At 44.6% G+C, this 21,299-nt stretch overlaps 1 protein-coding gene across 3 annotated transcripts in view; it reads left to right on the top strand.

Annotated features, from left to right (window-relative positions):
- The window catches only part of LOC140425321 (adenylate cyclase type 2-like), a 1,061,108-nt gene that overhangs the window by 1,002,264 nt on the left and 37,545 nt on the right, over positions 1 to 21,299 (top strand). For all 3 annotated transcript variants that reach the window (XM_072509476.1, XM_072509475.1, XM_072509478.1), the window contains exon 21: positions 2,825 to 2,983. In XM_072509476.1, the coding sequence (XP_072365577.1) occupies positions 2,825 to 2,983 (159 nt within the window). The remainder of the gene's footprint in view (positions 1 to 2,824; positions 2,984 to 21,299) is intronic.

Here is a 21,299-nt window from a genome sequence, read left to right as displayed (position 1 = left end):
GTAGCCTTCATGTTCAACAACACAAAGTGGGGCAAGATCAAAAATGATAAAATCTTGCGGTGGAGAATCAAGCTCTCCACCTATAATTACGAGATTATGTATCGCCCCGGCAAACGCAACGAACCTCCAGACGCCCTATCACGAAGTACATGTGCCAGCGCACAGGTAGACCGACTCCGGGCCCTGCACGACAGCCTTTGTCATCCAGGAGTCACACGGTTGTACCACTTCATTAAGGCACAAAATCTGCCCTACTCCGTCGAGGAAGTAAGACCAACACCAGGGACTGCCAGGTCTGTGCAGAGTGCAAGCCGCACTTCTACTGGCCGGACCGCGTGCGCCTGGTGAAGGCTTCCCACCCCTTTGAACACCTCAGCGTGGATTTCAAAGGGCCCCTCCCCTCCACCGACCGTAACACGTACATTCTCAGTGTGGTCGATGAGTACTCCAGATTCCCCATCGCCATCCCATGCCCTGATATGACGTCTGCCACCGTCATCAAGGCCCTCAGCACCATCTTCGCTCTGTTCGGTTTCCCCGCCTACATCCACAGTGAAAGGGGATCCTCATTCATGAGCGATGAGCTGCGTCAGTTCCTGCTCAGCAGGGGTATAGCCTCCAGCAGGACGATCAGCTACAACCCCTGGGGAAACGGGCAAGTAGAACGGGAGAATGGGACGGTTTGGAGGGCCGTCCAGCTGGCCCTACAGTCCAGGAACCTCCCAGCCTCTCGCTGGCAGGAGGTCCTCCCTGACGCTCTGCACTCCATCCGGTCACTATTGTGCACCGCCACTAATAAAACACCCCATGTACGTGTCTTTACCTTCCCCAGGAAGTCCACATCCGGGGTGTCGCTCCCGACTTGGCTCGCAGCTCCAGAACCGGTCCTTCTCCGTAGGCACGTCCGACGCGACAAGGCGGACCCCTTGGTGGACAGGGTTCACCTGCTCCACGCCAACCCTCAATATGCCATGTTGAGTTCCCCGACGGCCGCCAAGATACTGTCTCACTCAGGGACTGGCACCGTCAGGTTCCACCCCAACACCCCCCCCCCACCAATGCGCCCCACCTTCCACCGCGCCACCACTATTGACACCATCAGACCGACCCCCCCCTCCCCTTTTCCGCACAAGAGGAGGAAGAGGACTTCTGCACGCTCCCGGAGTTCCCCGATGACTGACCAGCATCAGCACTGCCACCACCGCCATCGGTGCCACCTCCACCACCGCCAGCACCGACTTCGCCGCCACCGTTACGCTGCTCGCAACGAAGCACCAAAGCACCGGACCGGCTGAACCTTTGACGGACTCCAGACCGTCAACATGGACTTTTCTTTCCCTATCAATGTACATAATTGAACTAATTGTATATAGTTTCACGTCACCCCCGCCGGACTCATTTTTAACAGGGGGTGAATGTGGCGAACCACTGTAATAGGAGATGTGAGGTAGGACCTGCACTACAGTTTCGCTGGTAGCTCCTGCTGGCTGGCTCCGCCCACGGAGAACTGTATAAATATGCATGACCTCCAGTGCCCTGCCATTTTGCCAGCTGCAGCAGGAGGCCACGCATCTGACTGTAATAAAGCCACAGTTGTACCCAACTTTAGTCTTTGTGCAATTGATCGTGCATCACTTACTAAAAACAAACACATCCTCATAACAGAAATGGTCATCTTCTATCACAGAAGACATCATGATGACCCACATGACAAAAGACTAAGAGGGACAAATGGCATGGAGATGAGCACAACATTTGTCCACCCCACAAGAACAGGATGGAACAACAACTACTCATCATCACAACTGCCATGTCGACAAAGACCGGTTCAATACTGAGGAATGGAAAAAGAAGATGAAAAAATACCCAGGTGCCTGGACAACCTCCAAATCAAAAGAGTTGACCTACAAAGACAAAGCCTACTACTCCTCCATGAGCAGTTTGTACAAGATATGGAAGGCTTATAAGGCCTCCAGAGTGCTTGAACTTCTGAACTCAGAAACTTGAAGTGGGGATTTGGGATAGTAATGATAATGTAAATATATACGGTAAACTACAATCACTTGAAATACATTGGTTAAAGACTTGAGTGGGAGATGTAGTGTAAGGGTTTGGCACATAAAGGGTTAAAATAGGACTGAGTACAGTATCACCAACAGAATCATGGAGCAGGACACAAGACCTGTAACTTCGGGATCAGCTTAGTGTTGGAGTTTTGGACTATTGGAGTGAGCCATGTATACAAAAAGCATGGAGACAGCTCCTAGCTTGAACCCTTTTGCTGTATGTATATAGATCTTGTAGTTTAAAAATACATTTAGTAGTTAACCTACTTAAGACTACAAAGACTTCATTAAGATCCACTGAACAGTATCCAGCTCTGCACAATAATAATGAGGCCTAAGGACTTTAGACCAACCTCTTCACGCATGCATTGCAGTAATGCTACCAATTCATTCTTTGCCAGGCGTTAGCTTGTGCACCAGCCATCTAGGACTCTACCCACCGAGTTCCTGCTGCCTCATTTCTTCTCACCTTTCAAAATACGAGAAACCATATTTACTATTTCCCCCCCCCAAATGCTTGGTGTCAATAATACCCCTTTGTTCTTTGTTGTAAAGCATCATTCTGTTTATATGCTATACAGATGTGAGTTTCACTGTGGCATCTACCATTGGCCTCATACAAACAGTGTTTTCATATTATTAACTGAAGTGTGTTAACATATGTTTAATTTGCCTGAGAATCTTTTTAATATCACATGTAAATTGGTCGGATGATAAGTTGTCTATCGTTTCTTTACCTTTGTGTCCTCTTGTAACAGAATGAATATTACTGTAGGTTAGATTTCCTGTGGAAGAACAAATTTAAGAGAGAATGTGAGGAGATAGAAACCATGGAAAACCTCAACAGAGTGTTGCTGGAAAATGTGCTTCCCGCTCACGTGGCTGAACATTTCTTGGCTCAAAACTGGAAAAATGAAGTAAGTGTTCCATCCACTTCCATTCTGGTATATGTCTAAGTACAGGATAAAATCAAAGATGGCTGGCTCAGTGGGTTAATATATGTTTAATATATAAACAATGCAGACATTTAATGTCCCAGTTGGATCTATTGGTGTGTTGTACTCGTGAAGACTTGATCAAACTTTATAGTGAGCTTTTAGTCACAGTGATTTGTTACACTGACAATGACCTGAGTCATTTGTGAAGAATTATCTCTTTTTTTCTGCAGCAAGGTTCAACACCCTAACAAACTTAGAGAAAATGAGAGGGCAAAATAAATGTAGAGCACAAAGTTCAGCTGTAAGAGAAGTTGGAGGCCCTCTAAGTGGGGTTTGCAGTCCCTCTAGCCAATTCTGGAATGACCTCCTGCTGGGAAAGACACTCACTTGTGGTCCCAAGCATGTGCTGGTTGTTTAGCAGCTGCTCAGTTTGTGACGTCAAACAGCCATACCAGCTGATCTGACACTCAGTTCCATGTTTGAAACTCACAAAAAAACATAGGTAAAGATTCAAGGGAAACCCACCACAAGCATTATTTAAAGTGCCAAGCACCCAACTTGCAGTAAGTTGATTTAACTTAACTTTTGCTTCTGCAAAGTCTTTGGAGTGTTTTTGGAGATGTTGGGGAGAGTTGCTGGATTCGGCAATGAACGGCAATGACTCCCCTAACAGGGAGGGTAGAGAATTTGGTAATCTGACCACAGAAAGCTTCCGGTCTTTAGTATAAAATGAGAGGCAGGCACAGATGCGAGTCATTTCCGCTCAGAGGCAGGACAGCTGGCTACACACAATCTTGTACTGGTCAGTTCATTACATATGCATACGTGATGAGTATGGTGAATCTTGCGGCAGGGTAGGCAGGAAGTCGGTACCCCCACCACTTTCTCTGGAGCTGGACCATAGATAGTAGAAGTTCAGAGTTCCTGTAGCCAGCACTATATATGCCTGAGGTGATCTGTGAACAAATTACAGTGATTCATTTAGTCAGCATATGCTTTGAATATGTCTCTCCAGCCTTGAGCATATCAGCCAATTAGAAGCCTTGTACATTATGTTTTGGTCCTGTCATATGTTTTGGTCCTGTCCAAAGCTAGCTGGAAGGAGGTGTTTAGGGGAATTTCCAAGGTGGTGCGTGTGAAACTGGACCCGGGTCCCCAGGAGGCCATATTCGGGGTGTCGAACCAGCCAGGGTTGGAAACGGGAGCGGAGGCAGATATCATAGCCTTCGCCTCGTTGATCGCCCGAAAGCAGATCCTGCTGGGATGGAGAGCAGCCTCTCCACCCTGTGCCCTGGCGTGGCGGGGGGACCTGTTGCAATACTTGACCCTTGAGAAGGTTAAGTTCGAACTGAGGGGAAGCTCGGAGGGGTTCTACAAGTCATGGGCACTATTTATTATGCACTTTCAAGAACTGGATAACATCGAACATTAGCTAGGGGGGTGGGTGGGGGGGGGGGGGGGCTGTGTAGATTAAGGGTGACTATGGGTAATCCCTGATTCCTTTTTGTCATTTGTTTATGTAAACATGTGGGCTGAGGTTTGAGGGTTGGTGGGCAGATGGGATCGTTGTTATTATGGGGACTGACATATCTTGCTGACTATTGTTTATTGTTGATGGGTGTAAATGTGGGAGAAAATGTAAAAAAGGAGGAGAATTTAAAACAAAAAAAGAAGCCTTGTACATAGCACTGGTCTACCCTTGGCCTCTCCCACCCCAACATGGTGAAGCCCATCCTGGAGGAACACAGATGACGGCTGGAATTCTCTGGCCAATGAGATTCTCTGGACCTTGCGGCAGCGCACCCTCCGCCTGCGGGTTTCCCAGCGGTGTGGGGTGGGTTCAACGGGAAATCCCATTGACAAGTAGAGAATCACACCACCAGCAAATGGCACACTGCTGAGAAAGATGTGGCTGTGGACCAAAGAATCCAGCCGCGATCTTCTCTCATTCATATATCCATGTGTATGGAGACTGCTGTATTGACTGGGATAATGAAAGCCATGTTCAAGCACCTTCACTCAAAAACTATTGGACTTCCCTCTGTCACAGTCGAGACCCATTCAAGAGACCTTGCCTTGCCATCATAGATGGTACCACCTACCCAGTAACAGTGCTGACCATCTACCTGGGACCCTCAAAGTTCTAAACCAGCACTTTGCTGTCCCCCTCCCCTACCCTTGCTGGCCCTGAGGAGCTAGCCCCTGCCTCCCTCGCTCCATCTCTTTCTTGATTCCCCAACACCCTCCCCCCCTTCCTTGATCGCTTTGAGTTGTCCTGCAGTGCAGATGTCATTGCAGCACTGACCTTGCTGGGATTTCAATGTTATTAAATCCATGAGCCAAGGAGCAAACCTGCTGCCATGTCGGCTTCAGCATAGAGAGGAGAACATGTGTGAACATGGTTCTCTTGCAGTTGATTTATGATTATTAGGGTCTCCCTTTAGTTGATCAATTGTGCGCACCTTTAACTACGTTGATCTGAAAAGACTCTCCCTCCCACTCTGAGGATCCACATGTACGGTATGTTCCTTCTCCCATTTTTATGCCTCCTCCCAACTCCCAATTAACCCTTACCCTTATCCTGTTACCTGGCATGGTGTGCAAGCTGCTGCTAGTGTTGTGACCATGGTCCCCCCACGCCACGTCCCTTCCCCCCCGCCTCACCCACCCACTGTTACTCTGGAGCCTACATCCATCACCCTCCACGTGCTTTCTGTCCCCTCTGAGCCTCCACTTGTTACCATCCCCATGCCCAACCTGACCCTCATCCCTCCCATTATCTGCTCCACCTCTTTTATCATATATGAGACTCCCCTCTCCTCCAATTATGTGCCCCACCCAACTTGCTTCCCGCTCCCGGGAGCAGCAAAAGAGGCTGTCTGGTAGACCAGCCAAGACACCCTGCATGCAAGCTGGCATATAAATATCATTACCCCCAGGCCTAGCCATAGCCCACCCATGCCCAGTAACTTACCACATCCAGAGCCCAACTCTATACTCATCTCTAAGTTACGTGAGGTGCCAATATGTGAACTTGTGACTAAGTGTCAGATCAAGTGGCTGAGTCTCCACCAGTGGTGAAATGTTACTTTCTTTCTTCCTTCTGGGTGTACTATAGCGAGGTGGGTGGCAGTACATGGATATGTGAAAGCACACAGTCAGAGAGAGGACGATTGGGGTGAGGCAATGGTGGAAAGCAAATGGCCCATGGTTACACTATCAGCAGTTTGCATATCATGCCAGATAGAAGGATAAGGGTGGACTAGAAGTTGGGAAAGGGCATAAGGCAGGAACATGCCATCATGTTCAATGGTCTCAGTGATGCAACAGCCTCATATCTCCTTCAGAGGGTCCAAGAAATGCAGTCATCCTTGTCCCCTTGTCCTGGGTACTAGGGAATCTGCTGAGTGAGTGATTGAAGTTTGGTTCATTGAGCAGCGTGAGAGGTTGGTGGTGCAATGGATAGGCGATTTCACATGATGATGCATTCCCTGACGTTGAACCAAACGTCATTACACTTCGTGTGACCTTGCTGCTAGGTCCTTGGGACCAGACTCCTTGCACTGACTCCCTGATTACCTGTACCCATTTCCTTCTGACAGTTGAATGTGTCCTTGCTCTTCCATGGAAGAAATGGCCTCTCTCCTTCTGCCCATCTCCAACACTAAGGCCTCAAGAGCCTTATTAGAACCCGCAAGTTTCATTATTCTTGTTTTGAATTGCAGCAGTAGAATTTAGCAGCAGCCTTCCATGATGCAGCACTGCTTCCCTTTGTGAGGAACAGACTGCCTATAGGAAGAGCAGAATGGGTGCACCATATGCCTTCAACACAGACTGCTGAGCGCCCAACTCAGACCAATGTTACAATTAAACAAATGTGTATGCCGCACCAAGTCTGCGTGCTACCTACTTCAATACCAAGCGTTGCAGATTGGTCATGAAGTGTGATCCGCACGCCTTGTCAATTCACTTTATGCACCATTATAGTTGGCAACACTGTCTTGCAAAGATGCCTTAGCAGAACAACAAGGTGATTCTTGCTCACACCACCCACAACCTCTTCCAGCTTTTTGTTTCTAAAATTTCAGCATATATAATATTAACACCAATGTCATTATGGAATTTTGTGCTGTAATAAAATCAAATAACTGTAGTTAAGACTCTATTCGAGCACAAACACTTGCTCTGAATAAAATGACAGACAATGATTAGAATTTTCAGGACAGGCTACATTTATATTTGTTAATCAGCAACTATGCAATGTGGTAATGAAGCTCCCTTAATCCCTGTATTTATATGCACTATTTAATATTGTATTCTGTAACAAATATAGTCACTAATTATGTTGGCCTGAAGGATTCCAACAGAAAACTTCATGTCTTGTGCAAAAGCAGAAAGAAAATGGTATATTAAACTAGTTGTCTAGTTTACAGTCCTATCATAAGACATTTTTGCCTATTACTCATTTCCTAATTTGCTGCCTGTGTGGAGTTTTCATGCTCTCCCCGTGTCTGAGTGAGGTTTCCTCTGGGTTCTCTAGTTTCCTTCACAGGACAAAGATGTGCAGGTTAGATGGATTGTCCATGCCAAATTGTCTCTTAAGTGGCCAAAGGTTAGGTGGGATTACGGGGGTTTGGGCTTAGGTAGGGTGCTCTTTTGGAGGGTCGGTGCAGACTTGATGGACCAAATGGCCTCCTTCTGCACTGTAGGAATTCTATGATTCTATGAAACTAGTTTGAGGATAGTAATACAAAGTTAACCCTTGTCCATGAACTGAGACAATACGTCATCATTTTTGCTACCTACTAATTTTAATGGAGCTGCAATGTTGATTGCTGGATGCATCAGCCAGGAGGGTGCAATGATAGAGTTGGTGGACGGGGAGCCACTTCAGAGAATTGCTCCCCGATATCCCCCGTGCAGATATAGCCTCCTGCTGAAAGCTCTTTCTCCTTGCTCCATCTCCTCCATCTTCCAGCCACTTCTCCTGCTCACTGTGACATCTGGTCATTCTTCAAACTATGCTGCACTGCAAGGAGATTGCTTTTTAGTGCACCCACATTTTTGAGCAACCTGAGTGACGGACCTTGAATTTAGCAAAAGGTCCTTTAGTGCCTTTGTGTATTCGTGCCATGTAGACTTTGGCAGCTGTAAACAACTAGAGCAAGCACCAAGCACTTCTACAACAGAAGATGTGCAGTCCAAAGATGTGCTGGTTAGGAGGATTGGCCATGGTAAATTGCTCCTTAGTGTCCAAAAGGACGGCCATCCAGCATGAAACACGCCCTCTGAAAGGCTGAGTGCTGCCAGGAAGAGGAGGAAGAGGGCGGGTGCCGAGAACAGGGAGTGTATGGGCTGGTGCTTTACTGTGCTCCTTCAAGGGTCAGTCATTGCAGATCTGTCTCAGGGAGCTGCAGACCTGTGAAAAATAAATAGCAAAGGAAAAGCTATGCAAAGTATGTCTAGGCAGCATATGCGAACTCAAAACTTGTTCAAACTACTGTTTGAATTTTATTTCAGGGTACACATTACATTTTGCCCTGGGTCAAGGTTGAAGCTAAAATGTAAAATCTGCCTGGCCAATCCTAGTGAAGATTTGCTGCACTACGATGTCTGCCATGACTTTGGCTGTATTGGTTCAAGTGGGAAAGGCCTGAACCGACTTACTAAAAGTGTCAATAACGACCAGGATGTATTTGTATTCTCCCGTGCCGGGCGGTAGCAATCAATTTATAACTTAGTCCAGGGGCCTTCCATGGGTCGGATGTCCCTTAGTGGCTCATGGCTATGATATCCTAGTTGATGACAACACAGTTATGCATTTGATGACGGATTCCAAAGTCAAGTTGAAGAACCAGCATTTAATAACAAACAGCTTTATAGAGTGCAATCGACAGTTCAAATGGTGCCCTGACCTTGACTGCCACCATGTTATTAAAGTATAGATATCCTGTGAGCATATTATTCGGGATTGCTTTGGGCATAGACTTTACGGTTATCGACGTAACACCACACGCCTTGGTCTATGTCTTGACCACCAGCATGATCCCTTAATGTCCTCACCCATGGCTCCTGCCATTTGTGGCCCTGAACATTGTGATTTTAGTAAATGATTTGTTTGCGGCCCCTGGTCAGGACCACGTACAGGCCACCCTTAAGGACTAGTTGAGTGTATCCCACCATTTGTCAAAGGAGGACGGGTGTGCTCCTTCCTGAATTTGTTTCAGGTCCTGGTTGCTGCTCCTGGCCTGTTTACGGTCTTCAACCTTAGTCTGGCTGACAGTCACGGCATTGATTCGTTCGGTAACAGGGGATTACCAGGGTCCTCCTCCTAGGCACCCTGCTTGGCCAATTTGTTTACCCTTATGTTCCCAACTGGGGAAGTTCTACTGTGGGTCTTAAATTTAAGGATGACGTCCTTGGGTTGTCTGAAAAATGTTTTAGTAAGGGTGCAGATAGTAAAGGTTTCCCATCTGCCAAGGCAAATACCCTTGCTTCCCATGGTGGCAGGGGTTCAGTTAAACTATTGTAGGCAACATGCTGTCTGAGTGTGTGTCTGCTAGTGTGGGGAACTGGTCAAGGTGGTTGATTAGGTAAGCTTTTGGCTGTTAACTCTGCACCCTGGGCGCACATCTGGGTAGGAAGTTTTAAGGCTATCTCCCTCAGGAGCTTGCCTTGCTGGTCTACCACATAAATACCGCACCCTGTATTCTGTTCCAATCCTCCACCATACAGATTCCATCTACAAATATTTTTAGGGTCTGGTTATCTGTTTCCCATGGTCCTCCCCCCTTTTGGTTTGGCACAAATGGCCCCTTGGTGTAATTTATTGCCGTGACTTTGCAATCATGAGGTTGCCTTCCGTAACTCAACATATTGTCATGGGAGTGCCCCTTTAAGAAATGTTTTTGTATTTTCACATGACTTCAGTGACGTCATTGTGTGGGTGGAGCTGGGCTGTGGTGTGGGAGTTAGTTTTACTTTTGCTTTGAGTTTGAACTGGTTTGTTCTGCACAGGTTTAGAGAAGGTTTTTTCTCTAGCTGCATTTTAAAAACTGTAAAGACTGCTTGATAACTTGAAAATAAATGACTGTTTTCTAGAAGAAATTCAAACCTGCTGTTTTGGAAAGGAAACAGGAGCATCCCTACCAGGCCTAGAGTGCTGTGGTCTGGGCCCCACCTTTGAAAAGGGTGTTCTGGTTTATGGGATCTTGTTATTAAATTGGAACAGCTAAAGGGGGATTTTATTAAGGGTTATATGTAGATTACTGTAGCTGTGTGGGATATTTATGTTGGTAGTTGATAAAAATGCTTACTGTGTGTGTTTATAAAAATGTTAACTAGATTCATAGAATAAACGTTTTTGATTAAAATTGCTGAAGGCCTCTGTTGAAGAACACCTGAAAGGTAGGCCCTTGTGCCTAACGTAACCAAAATCAATAAGCAGTTGTAGGTCAGCTGAACTCCATGATATAATTTGGATTTTCTAAACCCTGGCTCATAACAATATCCACTAGGAAGGTGGGTATGCTTTACACGATGTTACAGTCCTGGAGCACAAGGGTCAGCGCACTATATGGTTTTGACTAACCTTCCCATCCTCGATCCGGCTGCCCAACAATAGCTGCATTAGGGTGTGCACCATGAGAATAGAGTTAATGGTTTTAGGCTGAAAACTTCACACTGTCCAGAAAACCACTAAAAGGTCTTTCTTGCATACTGGGAAACCCTGTTTGACTGGGGTTAGGAGTAGGGAGGCATAGGCCACCGGCCGAGTCTGCTGTGGCACTCTTGCAGAAATATGCCAGCAAGTGTGCTGTCCATGGCCACTGCTTCCAGTGCAAATGGGAGGTCTGGAATGGGTACTTGGAGGGCTGGGCCTGCGTCTTGGCCTGTTTACACTCCTAGACAGCCTGTGTGAGGCGCTCCGTCCATCCCCACAGGGCATTCTTTTTTCAAATGTCTGAAAGGGGCTGGCTTTAGTGGCAACACCCTCGATGTGGTTCGCAGTAACCCACCAACCCTAGAAAGGAAAAGAAAATTTGCTTATTGTCACAAGTAGGCTTCCTAGTCCTTAGTCGCCACATTCCGGCGCCTGTTCAGGGAGGCTGGTACGGGAATTGAACCGTGCTGCTGGCCTGCCTTGGTCTGCTTTAAAAGCCAGCTATTTAGCCCAGTGTGCTAAACCAGAAGAGCAATGAGCTCACGTCCTTTGGTAAGAGAAGGCATGTTGCCGACTCGATTCACTTCCTTTCTATTTCATGTTTCCCCTCGGTCACTACTGTCCCCAGGCATGAGACTTGTGATCTCATAATCTGGGCTTTCTTGGGGTTCACTTTTTGGCCTAGCATAGTGAGGAGGTTCAGCTGTTCTTTTCACAGTTTAAGGTGTTTCATCTCCCTGGCTTTGGTCTGGAGGAGGAGATTGCCCACATACTGAACCAAACATTCAGGTTTTTAAAACCCTTCCAGATCCTTTGCGAGTCTTTGGTGGAATATGGAGGATGTGTTATGGAAGCTGTTATGGGCCAGGGTTTAGAGAATCCAAAGTATATCATGGAGTTTACCTGACCCACAACTTTTAATAGATTGTGGTATGGGGAGCACACGGCCCACTCTACAGGTGTGGTACAGCAGAAATGGAAAAGTATTTTTTAAAGCAAAACAATGTTTATTCTATGATCGCAAGTTAACCTTTTTAAAACATACAGTGAACATCTTAGAAACCATTAATTCAAATACAACCCCCAAAGAATACAACACTAAGTAATGCTTAATAACTCCCCAAACAACATCCAGAAGACAAAAGAAACACCTTTTAACAGAAGCACATTAGGTTTACATTCACGACTGAGAACATTTATTATTCTGAATTCACCAAATGATCAAGAGATAGTCTTTTGATGGCAGAGAGAACAGCAGTATACCTACTTGGTCTGGCTCCAGCTCCAACCACTGAAAACAAAACTAAAACATACCCTGCAGCAAACAGACTAAAACAAAAGTAAAAAGCTGACAGACAGCCCAGCTCCACCCACACTCTGACGTCATTGATAAACACCCATTTCGTAAAGGTACATTTCTTAAGCACCCATTCCTTTAAAGTACTCTCATATGCCACCTCCCCCCAAGAAAAAAAAACATCAACTTCAAGATGGTTTCATTTTTCACCTTTTCACTATCCTTTAAGAAACGCACAGAGTAAATGTACTTTTTCGTTTCAAAAAACAACACACGCAAACAGGTATAATAATATAGTCCATTTTTAAAAATTCTTCTTCCAACTGAAATCCTTCTCGATTGACAGTCTCTTTGAACAAGAAAGTCTCTGCACGATCTGTCCATTCCGCTACGCCTCGGCATGTCTCTTTAAAGTCAGATACTTTAGTTCAATCTGATCACAGAATCCTTTGTAATTCTCCAACACAGGAGCATTGGTTATCACAGCTTTCAGGCTGTCAAATGCCTGTTGAAAGTCCACTGTCCACTGAAATTTTTTGACGTTTCTTCAGCAAGTCCAACAGTGGAGCAATCACACTACAAAACATTTGCACAAATGTTCGATCAAATCCACTCATGCCAAGAAATCGGATTATTTCCCTTTGTCTTGAGGGTATCGGAAACTCCTCAAGGAAAGTGACTTGGGCTTTTCCAAATTCACTTTTGGCTAGGTTTATCACCAAACCCGCCTCCTGAAGCCGATCGAATAACTCCATCAGATGTTTCAAATGTTCTGTCCATGTCTGGCTGAAAATTACCAGATCGTCGATGTACACCGCACAATTGGGTAATCTGACTGTCCCACGTTCTCGATGTACACCGCACAATATAATAAAAGCTGATTGTCCCACTTTCTCAATGCAATCCTCCAAACGTGGGATAGGATAAGAGTCCGTTCTTGCAACTGCATTAACCTTTCTATAGTCCACACACAACCGTTGGGTACCGTCTGGTTTTGGTACCATCACTATGGGTGAGCTCCATTGGCTGCAACCCACTTCAATTATGCCATTTTTAAGCATACTCTCAATCTCTTTGTTAACATGTGCCAATTTTAAAGGGTTAAGTCTATATGGATGTTGTTTGATTGGAACAGCATTTCCCACATCTACATCATGTGTAGCCATTTTAGTACTTCCCAATATTTCTATACAAACTTGCCCACGTGACATCAATAACTCTTTCAGGTCAGTTCGTTTTTCCTTTGGAAGGTAACTCAACAATTTATCCCAATTTTTAAGAACATCCTCGTTTTCCAATTTAATTTGAGTTAGGTCAAATTCCAAGTCATTTGGATTTGGTTTGTCACTTTGAGTTAGAATCATTAAAACCTCCTCCTTTTTCTCTCCTTCCCTTTCAAAGTACCTTTTAAGCATATTCACATGACACACTCAGTGAGTTTTCCTTCTATCCGGCGTTTTTACCATATAATTCACCTCAATTAATTTCCTTTCAATCTGATAAGGTCCACACAACCTTGCTTTTAAAGGTTCACCTGCCACTGGTAACAATACAAAAACGTTATGCCACTGGCAAAACTGTTAACTTTGGATTTCTTGTCCGCTACCCGTTTCATCACATTTTGTGCAACTTTTAAATGTTGTCCAGCCAATTCACCTGCTCTATTTAATCGTTCCCGAAAATTTGACACGTGATCCAATAATGTAATTTCTGATTTCTCACTCACCAATTTTTCCTTCATCAATTTAAGTGGTCCTCTTACCTCATGACCAAAAATTAGTTCAAACATTTCATTTCATTTCAAAAGGACTACATTTGGTTGACTCATTAGGTGCATCCCTAATTGCAAACAGTGCGAATGGAATTCCTTTGTCCCAATCCTCTGGATAATCTTGACAATAAGCCCTCAACATTGTCTTTAATGTCTGATGCTACCTTTTTAACGCTCCCTGCGATTCTGGGTGGTACGCAATTGATATAAATTGTTTTATTCCTAAGGTATCCATAACTACTTTGAATAACCTGGAGGTAAAATTTGATCCTTGATCTGATTGTATTTCTGTGGGTAGTCCATATCTAGTAAAGAATTTAAGTAATTCCTCCACAATCTTTTTAGCTGTAATATTACGGACTAGAATGGCCTCTGGAACCTAGTAGACACATTATAGTCAAAAGATATTGATTCACACTTTTTGTTTTAGGAAGCGGCCCTACGCAATCAATTAGGACCCTTGTAAAAGGTTCCTCAAATGCTGGAATGGGTATTAAGGGCGCTGGTTTTATCACTGCTTGAGGTTTCCCTATCATTTGACATGTGTGACATGATTGACAAAATTTAACTACATCTTTATGTAGTCCAGGCCAATAAAAATGTTTTTGGATTTTAGTTTGAGTCTTCCTCATTCCCAAATGACCTTCCACTGGTACCTCATGTGCAACTCGCAACACCTCTTTTCTATATCCTACCAGCAATACTACTTGATGAACGTCTGCCCACTTTTCAGCCGCCTGCATATGTAAATGTCTCAATTTTCTCATCAAAACATCATTTTTACGGTAATAACACTCTGGTATACACTCAGATTCCTCTTCGATGTATGCTTTCTGATACATCCGTTTTATTTCTACATCTTTCTGTTGTAACTCCGCCAATTTTCCTGAACTAAAGATATCTGCCTCATTCTCCGCCTGATCTTTTCCAACCATCTGATCAAAAATCGTTTCTGATAATTGCACTTCACCTTTATCTTCACTCTCTGATTTCTCCTCTTGTCTTAACCTGTGACTTTGCGACCTTGTTTCTACACAATCTGGAGAAATCTCAGGATATTCGTCCTTCAACACTTCAGTTGTCTGATTTTGCACTGGCTTATCGACCATAGTAGGCATCACTCCCACCTGCGATCCAGCTATATCAATACCCTAGATAAACTGTATTCCTGGACAAGATAGTTTCTCTATTTCTCCTACTACCACTTCACCACTCTTCACTGGACTTTCCAACCTTACCTTATATAATGGAACACTACTCCTCTTACCCTGAATTCCACATATTACCACCTTTTCTGGCAACATTCTTCCCAAACTACATAACTCCTCATCTCTTACTATTAAAGATTGACTAGCTCCCGTATCTCTTAATATTGTGACTTCTTTACCTGCTCCTCCTGATACACATGAGTAAACTTTACCCACACAAAGTAAATTATTTAAAGACATCTGGCACCTTATCAATCACCTCTTGATCAGGCTGTACAATCTTTTGCACCTCCTTTGCTTCACTTGGACTTTCCTTTACAACTTTAACAAACCCCACTGTCTTATCCTGTTTTACCACATCAGCCTTCCCAGTCCTTTTCTTCAACCACCAACACTGTGACTTTACATGGCTCAGTTTATTACAGTGAAAACATTGAAAACTTTTCATGTCTCTTCCACCCTCCTGGATTTCTTTTTTAATCTGAGGTACACTCTCCTTATTATCTCCCATCAGATCACCTTTACTTTTACCACTTGAGTATTTCTCATGACCCCAGTTTCTATCCCTCACAGGCTGAAACTGATGTTGGAAACCAAGCTTTGATTTATGAACTAATTCATAATCATCTGCCATTTCTGCTACTAACCTCACAGTTTTAACCCTCTGCTCTTCCACATGAGTTCTCACTACATCAGGAATTGAATTTTTAAACTCCTCCAAAAGTATAATTTCTCTGAGAGCTTCATATGTTTGGTCTATTTTCAAAGCCCTTATCCACCTATCAAAATTACTCTGTTTGAGCCTTTCAAACTCCATGTATGTTTGACCAAATTCTTTCCTTAAATTTCTAAACCTTTTTCTGTAGGCTTCAGGCACTAGTTCATATGCACCTAAGATGGATTTGTTCACCTCCTCATAGTCCCAGATACCTCCTCCGGTAGTGATGCAAACACTTCACTAGCCCTACCTATGAGCTTTGTTTGAATCAGTAATACCCACATGTCCTGTGGCCATTTCATTTGTTTAGCCACCTTCTCAAATGAAATGAAAAAGGCTTCCACCTCCTTCTCGGCAAACCTTGGCAATGCATGGACATATTTAAATGGATCCCCAACAAGCCTTCGACTTTGACGCTCTTTCTCACTATCCTCATCACTATCATCCAACTGTACGTTTCCCTTTGTGTCGGCCAATTTTAACTGACTGTCATGTTTCATGGCCATTTTCTGAAGTTCAAACTCTCTCTCTTTATCTTTTCCCCTGATCTGTATCTCCCTTTCTCTTTCTTTTTGTTCTGCTAAGGCTATTCTTTCTTTTCTCCTTTCCTCTCTCCTTTTATTTTTCCTCTCTCTCTCTTTTTCCTCTCTTTCGTATTCAAGCTGCTTTAATTCTTTCTCATGTTCCATTTGTTTAATTTGTAACTGAATTTTTGCCATTTCCAATTAATCAAACTGTATCTCAGACAACTTTAAATGCATAGCCACCACCATTATTACCTCATATTTTTGCATTTTGTCAGGTAATGTTAACTGCAATGTTTTTGCCAAATCTAACAGTCTGCTTTTAGTCTCTGTCCGTAAGGTGCTGCGTGTGACTGTGTCCACCCCCAAAAACTTCAGAGCCTCTGAAAGAGCCATTGTCCACAACACACTCCCCACTTAAACTAGAATACCACGCCTGATAAGCAACCACAATATGCTCACCCCTCACTGTTTTTAAGTTCACTACGCCAATCCAACAGATAGACTTGTATCCCAGACGAGCCCCCAATTTGTTATGGGCCAGGGTTTAGAGAATCGCAAAGTGTCTCATGGAGTTCACCAGACCCACAACTTTTAATAGATTGTGGTATGAGGAGCACACGGCCCACTCTACAGGGGTGGTACAGCCAAAATGGAAAAGTATTTCTTAAAGCAAAACAATGTTTATTCTATGAACTCAAGTTAACATTTTTTTTAAAAAGAGTGAACATCTTAGCAATCATTAATTCAAATACAACCACCAAAGAATACAACCATAAGTAATGATTAAGAACTTCCCAAACAACATCCAGAAGACAAAAGAAACACCTTTTAACAGAAGCACATTAGGTTTACATTCACTACTGAGAACATTTATAATTCTGAATTCACCAAATGATCAAGAGATAGTTTTTTGATGGCAGAGAGAACAGCAGTATACCTGCTTGGTCTGGCTTCAGCTCCAACACTGAAAACAAAACTAAAACACACCCTGCAGCAAACAGCCTAAAACGAAAGTAAAAAGCGGACAGACAGCCCAGCTCCACTCACACTCTGACATCACTGATAAACACCCATTTCTTAAAGGTACATTTCTTAAGCACCCATTTCTTAAAGGTACTCTCACATGACAAAGCCCTGTGGCAGGCACGTCCAAATATATTGTTGCCCTTGAACGTATACTGACATTGCCGGTCTGAGGGAATCGACCAGAAGCTGTTGCTGATGGACTAAGATGGCTTGGTGGTAGCACACCACATCCTCTATCCTGAATTCCAATGGTTCTGTCTTTGGCCCTTCCTGCAAATGGCCTGTGGAAGCCACTCAACATTATCCTTTTTCAAGTGCGCCATATGTTACCCAGGTCGCAAGATGTATTGAGGATGGTGCGGGATCCTCCTGTGTCCCACAGGAACAGGACAGAGTGGCCTCTTACCTCGCCTTGTACACGAGGGCTCTCCCTACACTATCCCCCTTGACGTTACATACCCAAGTTGGTGAGTCCTGACGCGCTCAGTTCTGTGTCTAGTTGCAGATACAGGTTGTATGGGTTTTCGGGTTCCTCTCCTGGGGTTACCATGGCTTGTCGGGCATGTTCCTCCAGTGGTATTGGTCGGGGCCTTTGGTCTTGATACCTTGGGTGTGTTTACAGCTGTTGTCGGGGTTCCCTGCACACTCCAACAAAGTGGTCTGTATAGCTGCAGTTGTAGTTCCGCCATTGGATAGGTAAATACTTGGGGTCCGCTCTGGACTGATCTCTGCTTCTGGGGTTGAGAGGAGCATATGGAGGCAGGCATCCTCTGATTATGTCCCCTATTCCTTTCTCCCCCCTCGTTCCACTATACCAGAGTGGGGTTTGAGTTTGTACGGACGGGGATCATTTTCCCCGCCCTCATGGATTTGGGATGTCGATTAACCGCCCAAAAATAGGCAACTGTGTCCATAAACAGCTGTTGTATGCCGTTGCATGTTCCCCTTTCTTCTGTCTACTCTAATTTAGGCCGTTCACTGGGTCCTCTCTACTATTTCCCACGTTGATTAATACTTCTGCCTTGCACCGGGTGGCTAAATCGCTGGCTTTGAAAGCAGACCAAGGCAGGCCAGCAGCACGGATCAATTCCCATACCAGCCTCCCCGAACAGGCGCCGGAATGTGGTGACTAGGGGCTTTTCACAGTAACTTCATTTGAAGCCTACTTGTGACAATAAGTGATTTCATTTCATTTCATTCATTTCATTTCATTTAATTTCTTCTTGCGTGGCCCCGGCCACATTTTGAGGATCGGGCAAGGCAGAGCGTATTGCTGGGCTTAAACACATAAAGATGATTGCTACCTCTTCCACAACACCTACCCGTTTAAGAACCTCTGTTGTCTTGTGTCAAAAAAGGCATTTGGATCCCCGGTTAGTATAAATACCTCAATTGTTTTAGCGATGTCGGCGAGCTCCGTCCCGGTGGATAGGGATACATATGTAACATTGGCATTCTGTCTGACACACTGGCTGGTGGTGAGCAGATTCATTAGGCTGGGGAATTTTTTAGGGGCGGTGTTGGTGTTATTGTTTGGAATGAGGTTGGGAATTCCCACCCATTATCAGGTCAGCATACTCGCAGGCTTTCTCCTCTCTCTTCCCCCTCTGCCCCTGGGTCACTATCCCCGGATTCTGCTGTATATGCGCACATTATCCCTCTCTTTACGATCAGTTAAGATTTAAATTTTTCGATCTCGCTCAGGCACTAACTCTTGTTTAGCTTTTAAAAACTCAGCCTCTCCCGCAGAGCCGCTCCAAACAACTAGCGATTGCAATCTTACTTACCTTGGAAGCCGGTCTGTCCACCTCTTTATGGGTGTAGTCCCAACAAACTTTGCCTTCGGATCCCAGATCTGATATTAGAGTGTTAGCTCACTCCACACATTTGGCCCATTTCTTATTTAAATAACCCCTCAGGGTTCCCTTCCATTCAGTGCGGCTGGCCATGTCTAACTCTTACTCTCTCTAGGGTTCGTTACGGGCGTGTGGGAATGAACCAGGGTAGGGGTCTGATTTGCACTAAATTCCCTCCCACAGAGTTTACTCAACTCCCTTCACTATCCTATGTCTAACTAGGCAGTTTGTTCACCTCGTGTTACAAACACCTGGTTTATGGCCCAATTTACTGGTCGGATACCTGTACTCTCGTCCACCCTCTTGAATTCTGGGCATCACGTAGGGCGACTGCCTTCTTAATTCAGGCTCAGGCTGAGTGTTGGAGAATACAAGATTGATGGATTTGAATTTGGAGCAACTATGTCGCTTCATATCGAAAACCACCCAAAGGGACGCCACTTGTCATCTTTAAAAGTTCAGACACTTCGACCAGTCTATTCTATTGTTAGGTAAATTGGACATTCTGAATTCTCCCTCTGTGTACCTGAGCAGGCGCGGTAGTGTGGTGACCAAGGGATATTCACAGTAACTTCATTGGAGTGTTAATGTAAGTCTACTTGTGACACTAATAAAGATTATTATTATTCAAATGTTTTACCCTGTGCCCTTATTTGCAGGATGAACAAAGGACAAATACAAGTTTATGATTCAACCAAATGTATTATTAAACACACTAAAACAGTTACCCCCCTTAAATTATCCCAACTAATAATAATCCTTTTGTGAGGGCCACGAAAGAATCCAGCACGAGTTGTAGAATGGAAAGAAATGACATTTATTTACAATAACATATATATATACAACAGCAGCAGTAACTCCCTTGCTGCTCTCTCCTCTCCAGCTGGTTCCATACTGGCCAGCTTTATTTATGCAGGGAATCTGCTAATGATTTCTCCGCCCCCCTCATTGGGGAAGCTCATACTCCCTAAGGATTGTGGGATTGCCTTTAGTCCCCAGCCAGTGGTAAGCAGGCAGGTTATAACAAAATTCTTAATACTACCCATGCCAATGAACTTGGTCAAGCTGCGGGTCCAAATTCTCAGTTTTGGTTGTCTCAGGGCCTTCATCCGCAAAGATGTATCTCGCAAGCTGCTTCCTTCTGTTCTCTGCTCTGTGGTTGAATCTTCTCTGTTAACTCTGCGCCAAGTCTTTGCTGGGGAGTGTCCTGACGGTCAATCCTATACCACTCTGGTGCCTTTGCAGAAGGTCCTTTGGCCCTCAGTCAATGAGTTCTTGGGGCGGAGGTTTCGACACCCAATGGAGTTGCCAACTGCAACTCCGTAGGACACCAAGAACTCACCCCCACTGGTCCATCTCAAGGTGTATTGCTCGCACATAATATTACTCCACATATGGTAAACTGGGTGTCAGAAAGTCTAGCTTTATCTGAGCAATCCCCAAGAATCGATCCATGTGAATGGGACCGATTATCTCCTGATGTCTTGTTGACAGGGCAGGCCCAGATCTGTCCCGACTGTCTGTCTCTGTTTAGTGGATTTGAACTTGGCTGTTCGAATTCCGATCAGGCCAGCCTGGAGCTGACTGTGGTTTAATTTAAAATGTCCAATTCTTAATTTAAAGTGTCCAATTTATATCAAACCTAAATTTCAGGCTGATGTCCATTTTACCACACAACTCTGTAAATAAACTCTCACTAATTGCATCCTTTCTATACACCTTGGTTTAATGAGCTGTGTTCCTCTAGTTCCAACCTAAAAACTTGATTCCTGCACCAGAAAAAGGCAGCGTGCTCCAGGGCATTCTCCATGTGCTTTATGCAAAGTTTCCAGCCCATTGGTGGCATCCGTTCAAATGACTAAACAAAGCAGATATGCCTGTTTCTTGCAGGGAATGAGGATATCTCCCACAATGTACAGGGATGGTGTCACTCATTCCAGCCATTGTCAATTGTGTGCTCTTTGAGCTGCATATGCCTCAGCCTCAGTGACACTGAACCACAAGGGTACAGCTCACAAAGGATGACATTAGATCAGGAGAGGTGACATTTTACCCATTGCATTGCCATGATATGACCTGAGTCATTGAGAGCAAGCAAGCCACCATCAGTGAGACAGGAATCAGCCATTCACAGAATCTCTGTGAGGGATTGCACTGCCCCCACTGCAAGTGATCATGATCCTCCTGCAATGTAGGGACTATGGGCAACCACAGTGTCCCAATGACAGG

This window comes from Scyliorhinus torazame, chromosome 6, assembly GCF_047496885.1.
Source record: "Scyliorhinus torazame isolate Kashiwa2021f chromosome 6, sScyTor2.1, whole genome shotgun sequence".
NCBI classification, from domain to species: Eukaryota; Metazoa; Chordata; class Chondrichthyes; order Carcharhiniformes; family Scyliorhinidae; genus Scyliorhinus; species Scyliorhinus torazame.
Note: the sequence above shows the minus strand (reverse complement) of the source record. Positions and strands in the feature narration are given on the sequence as shown.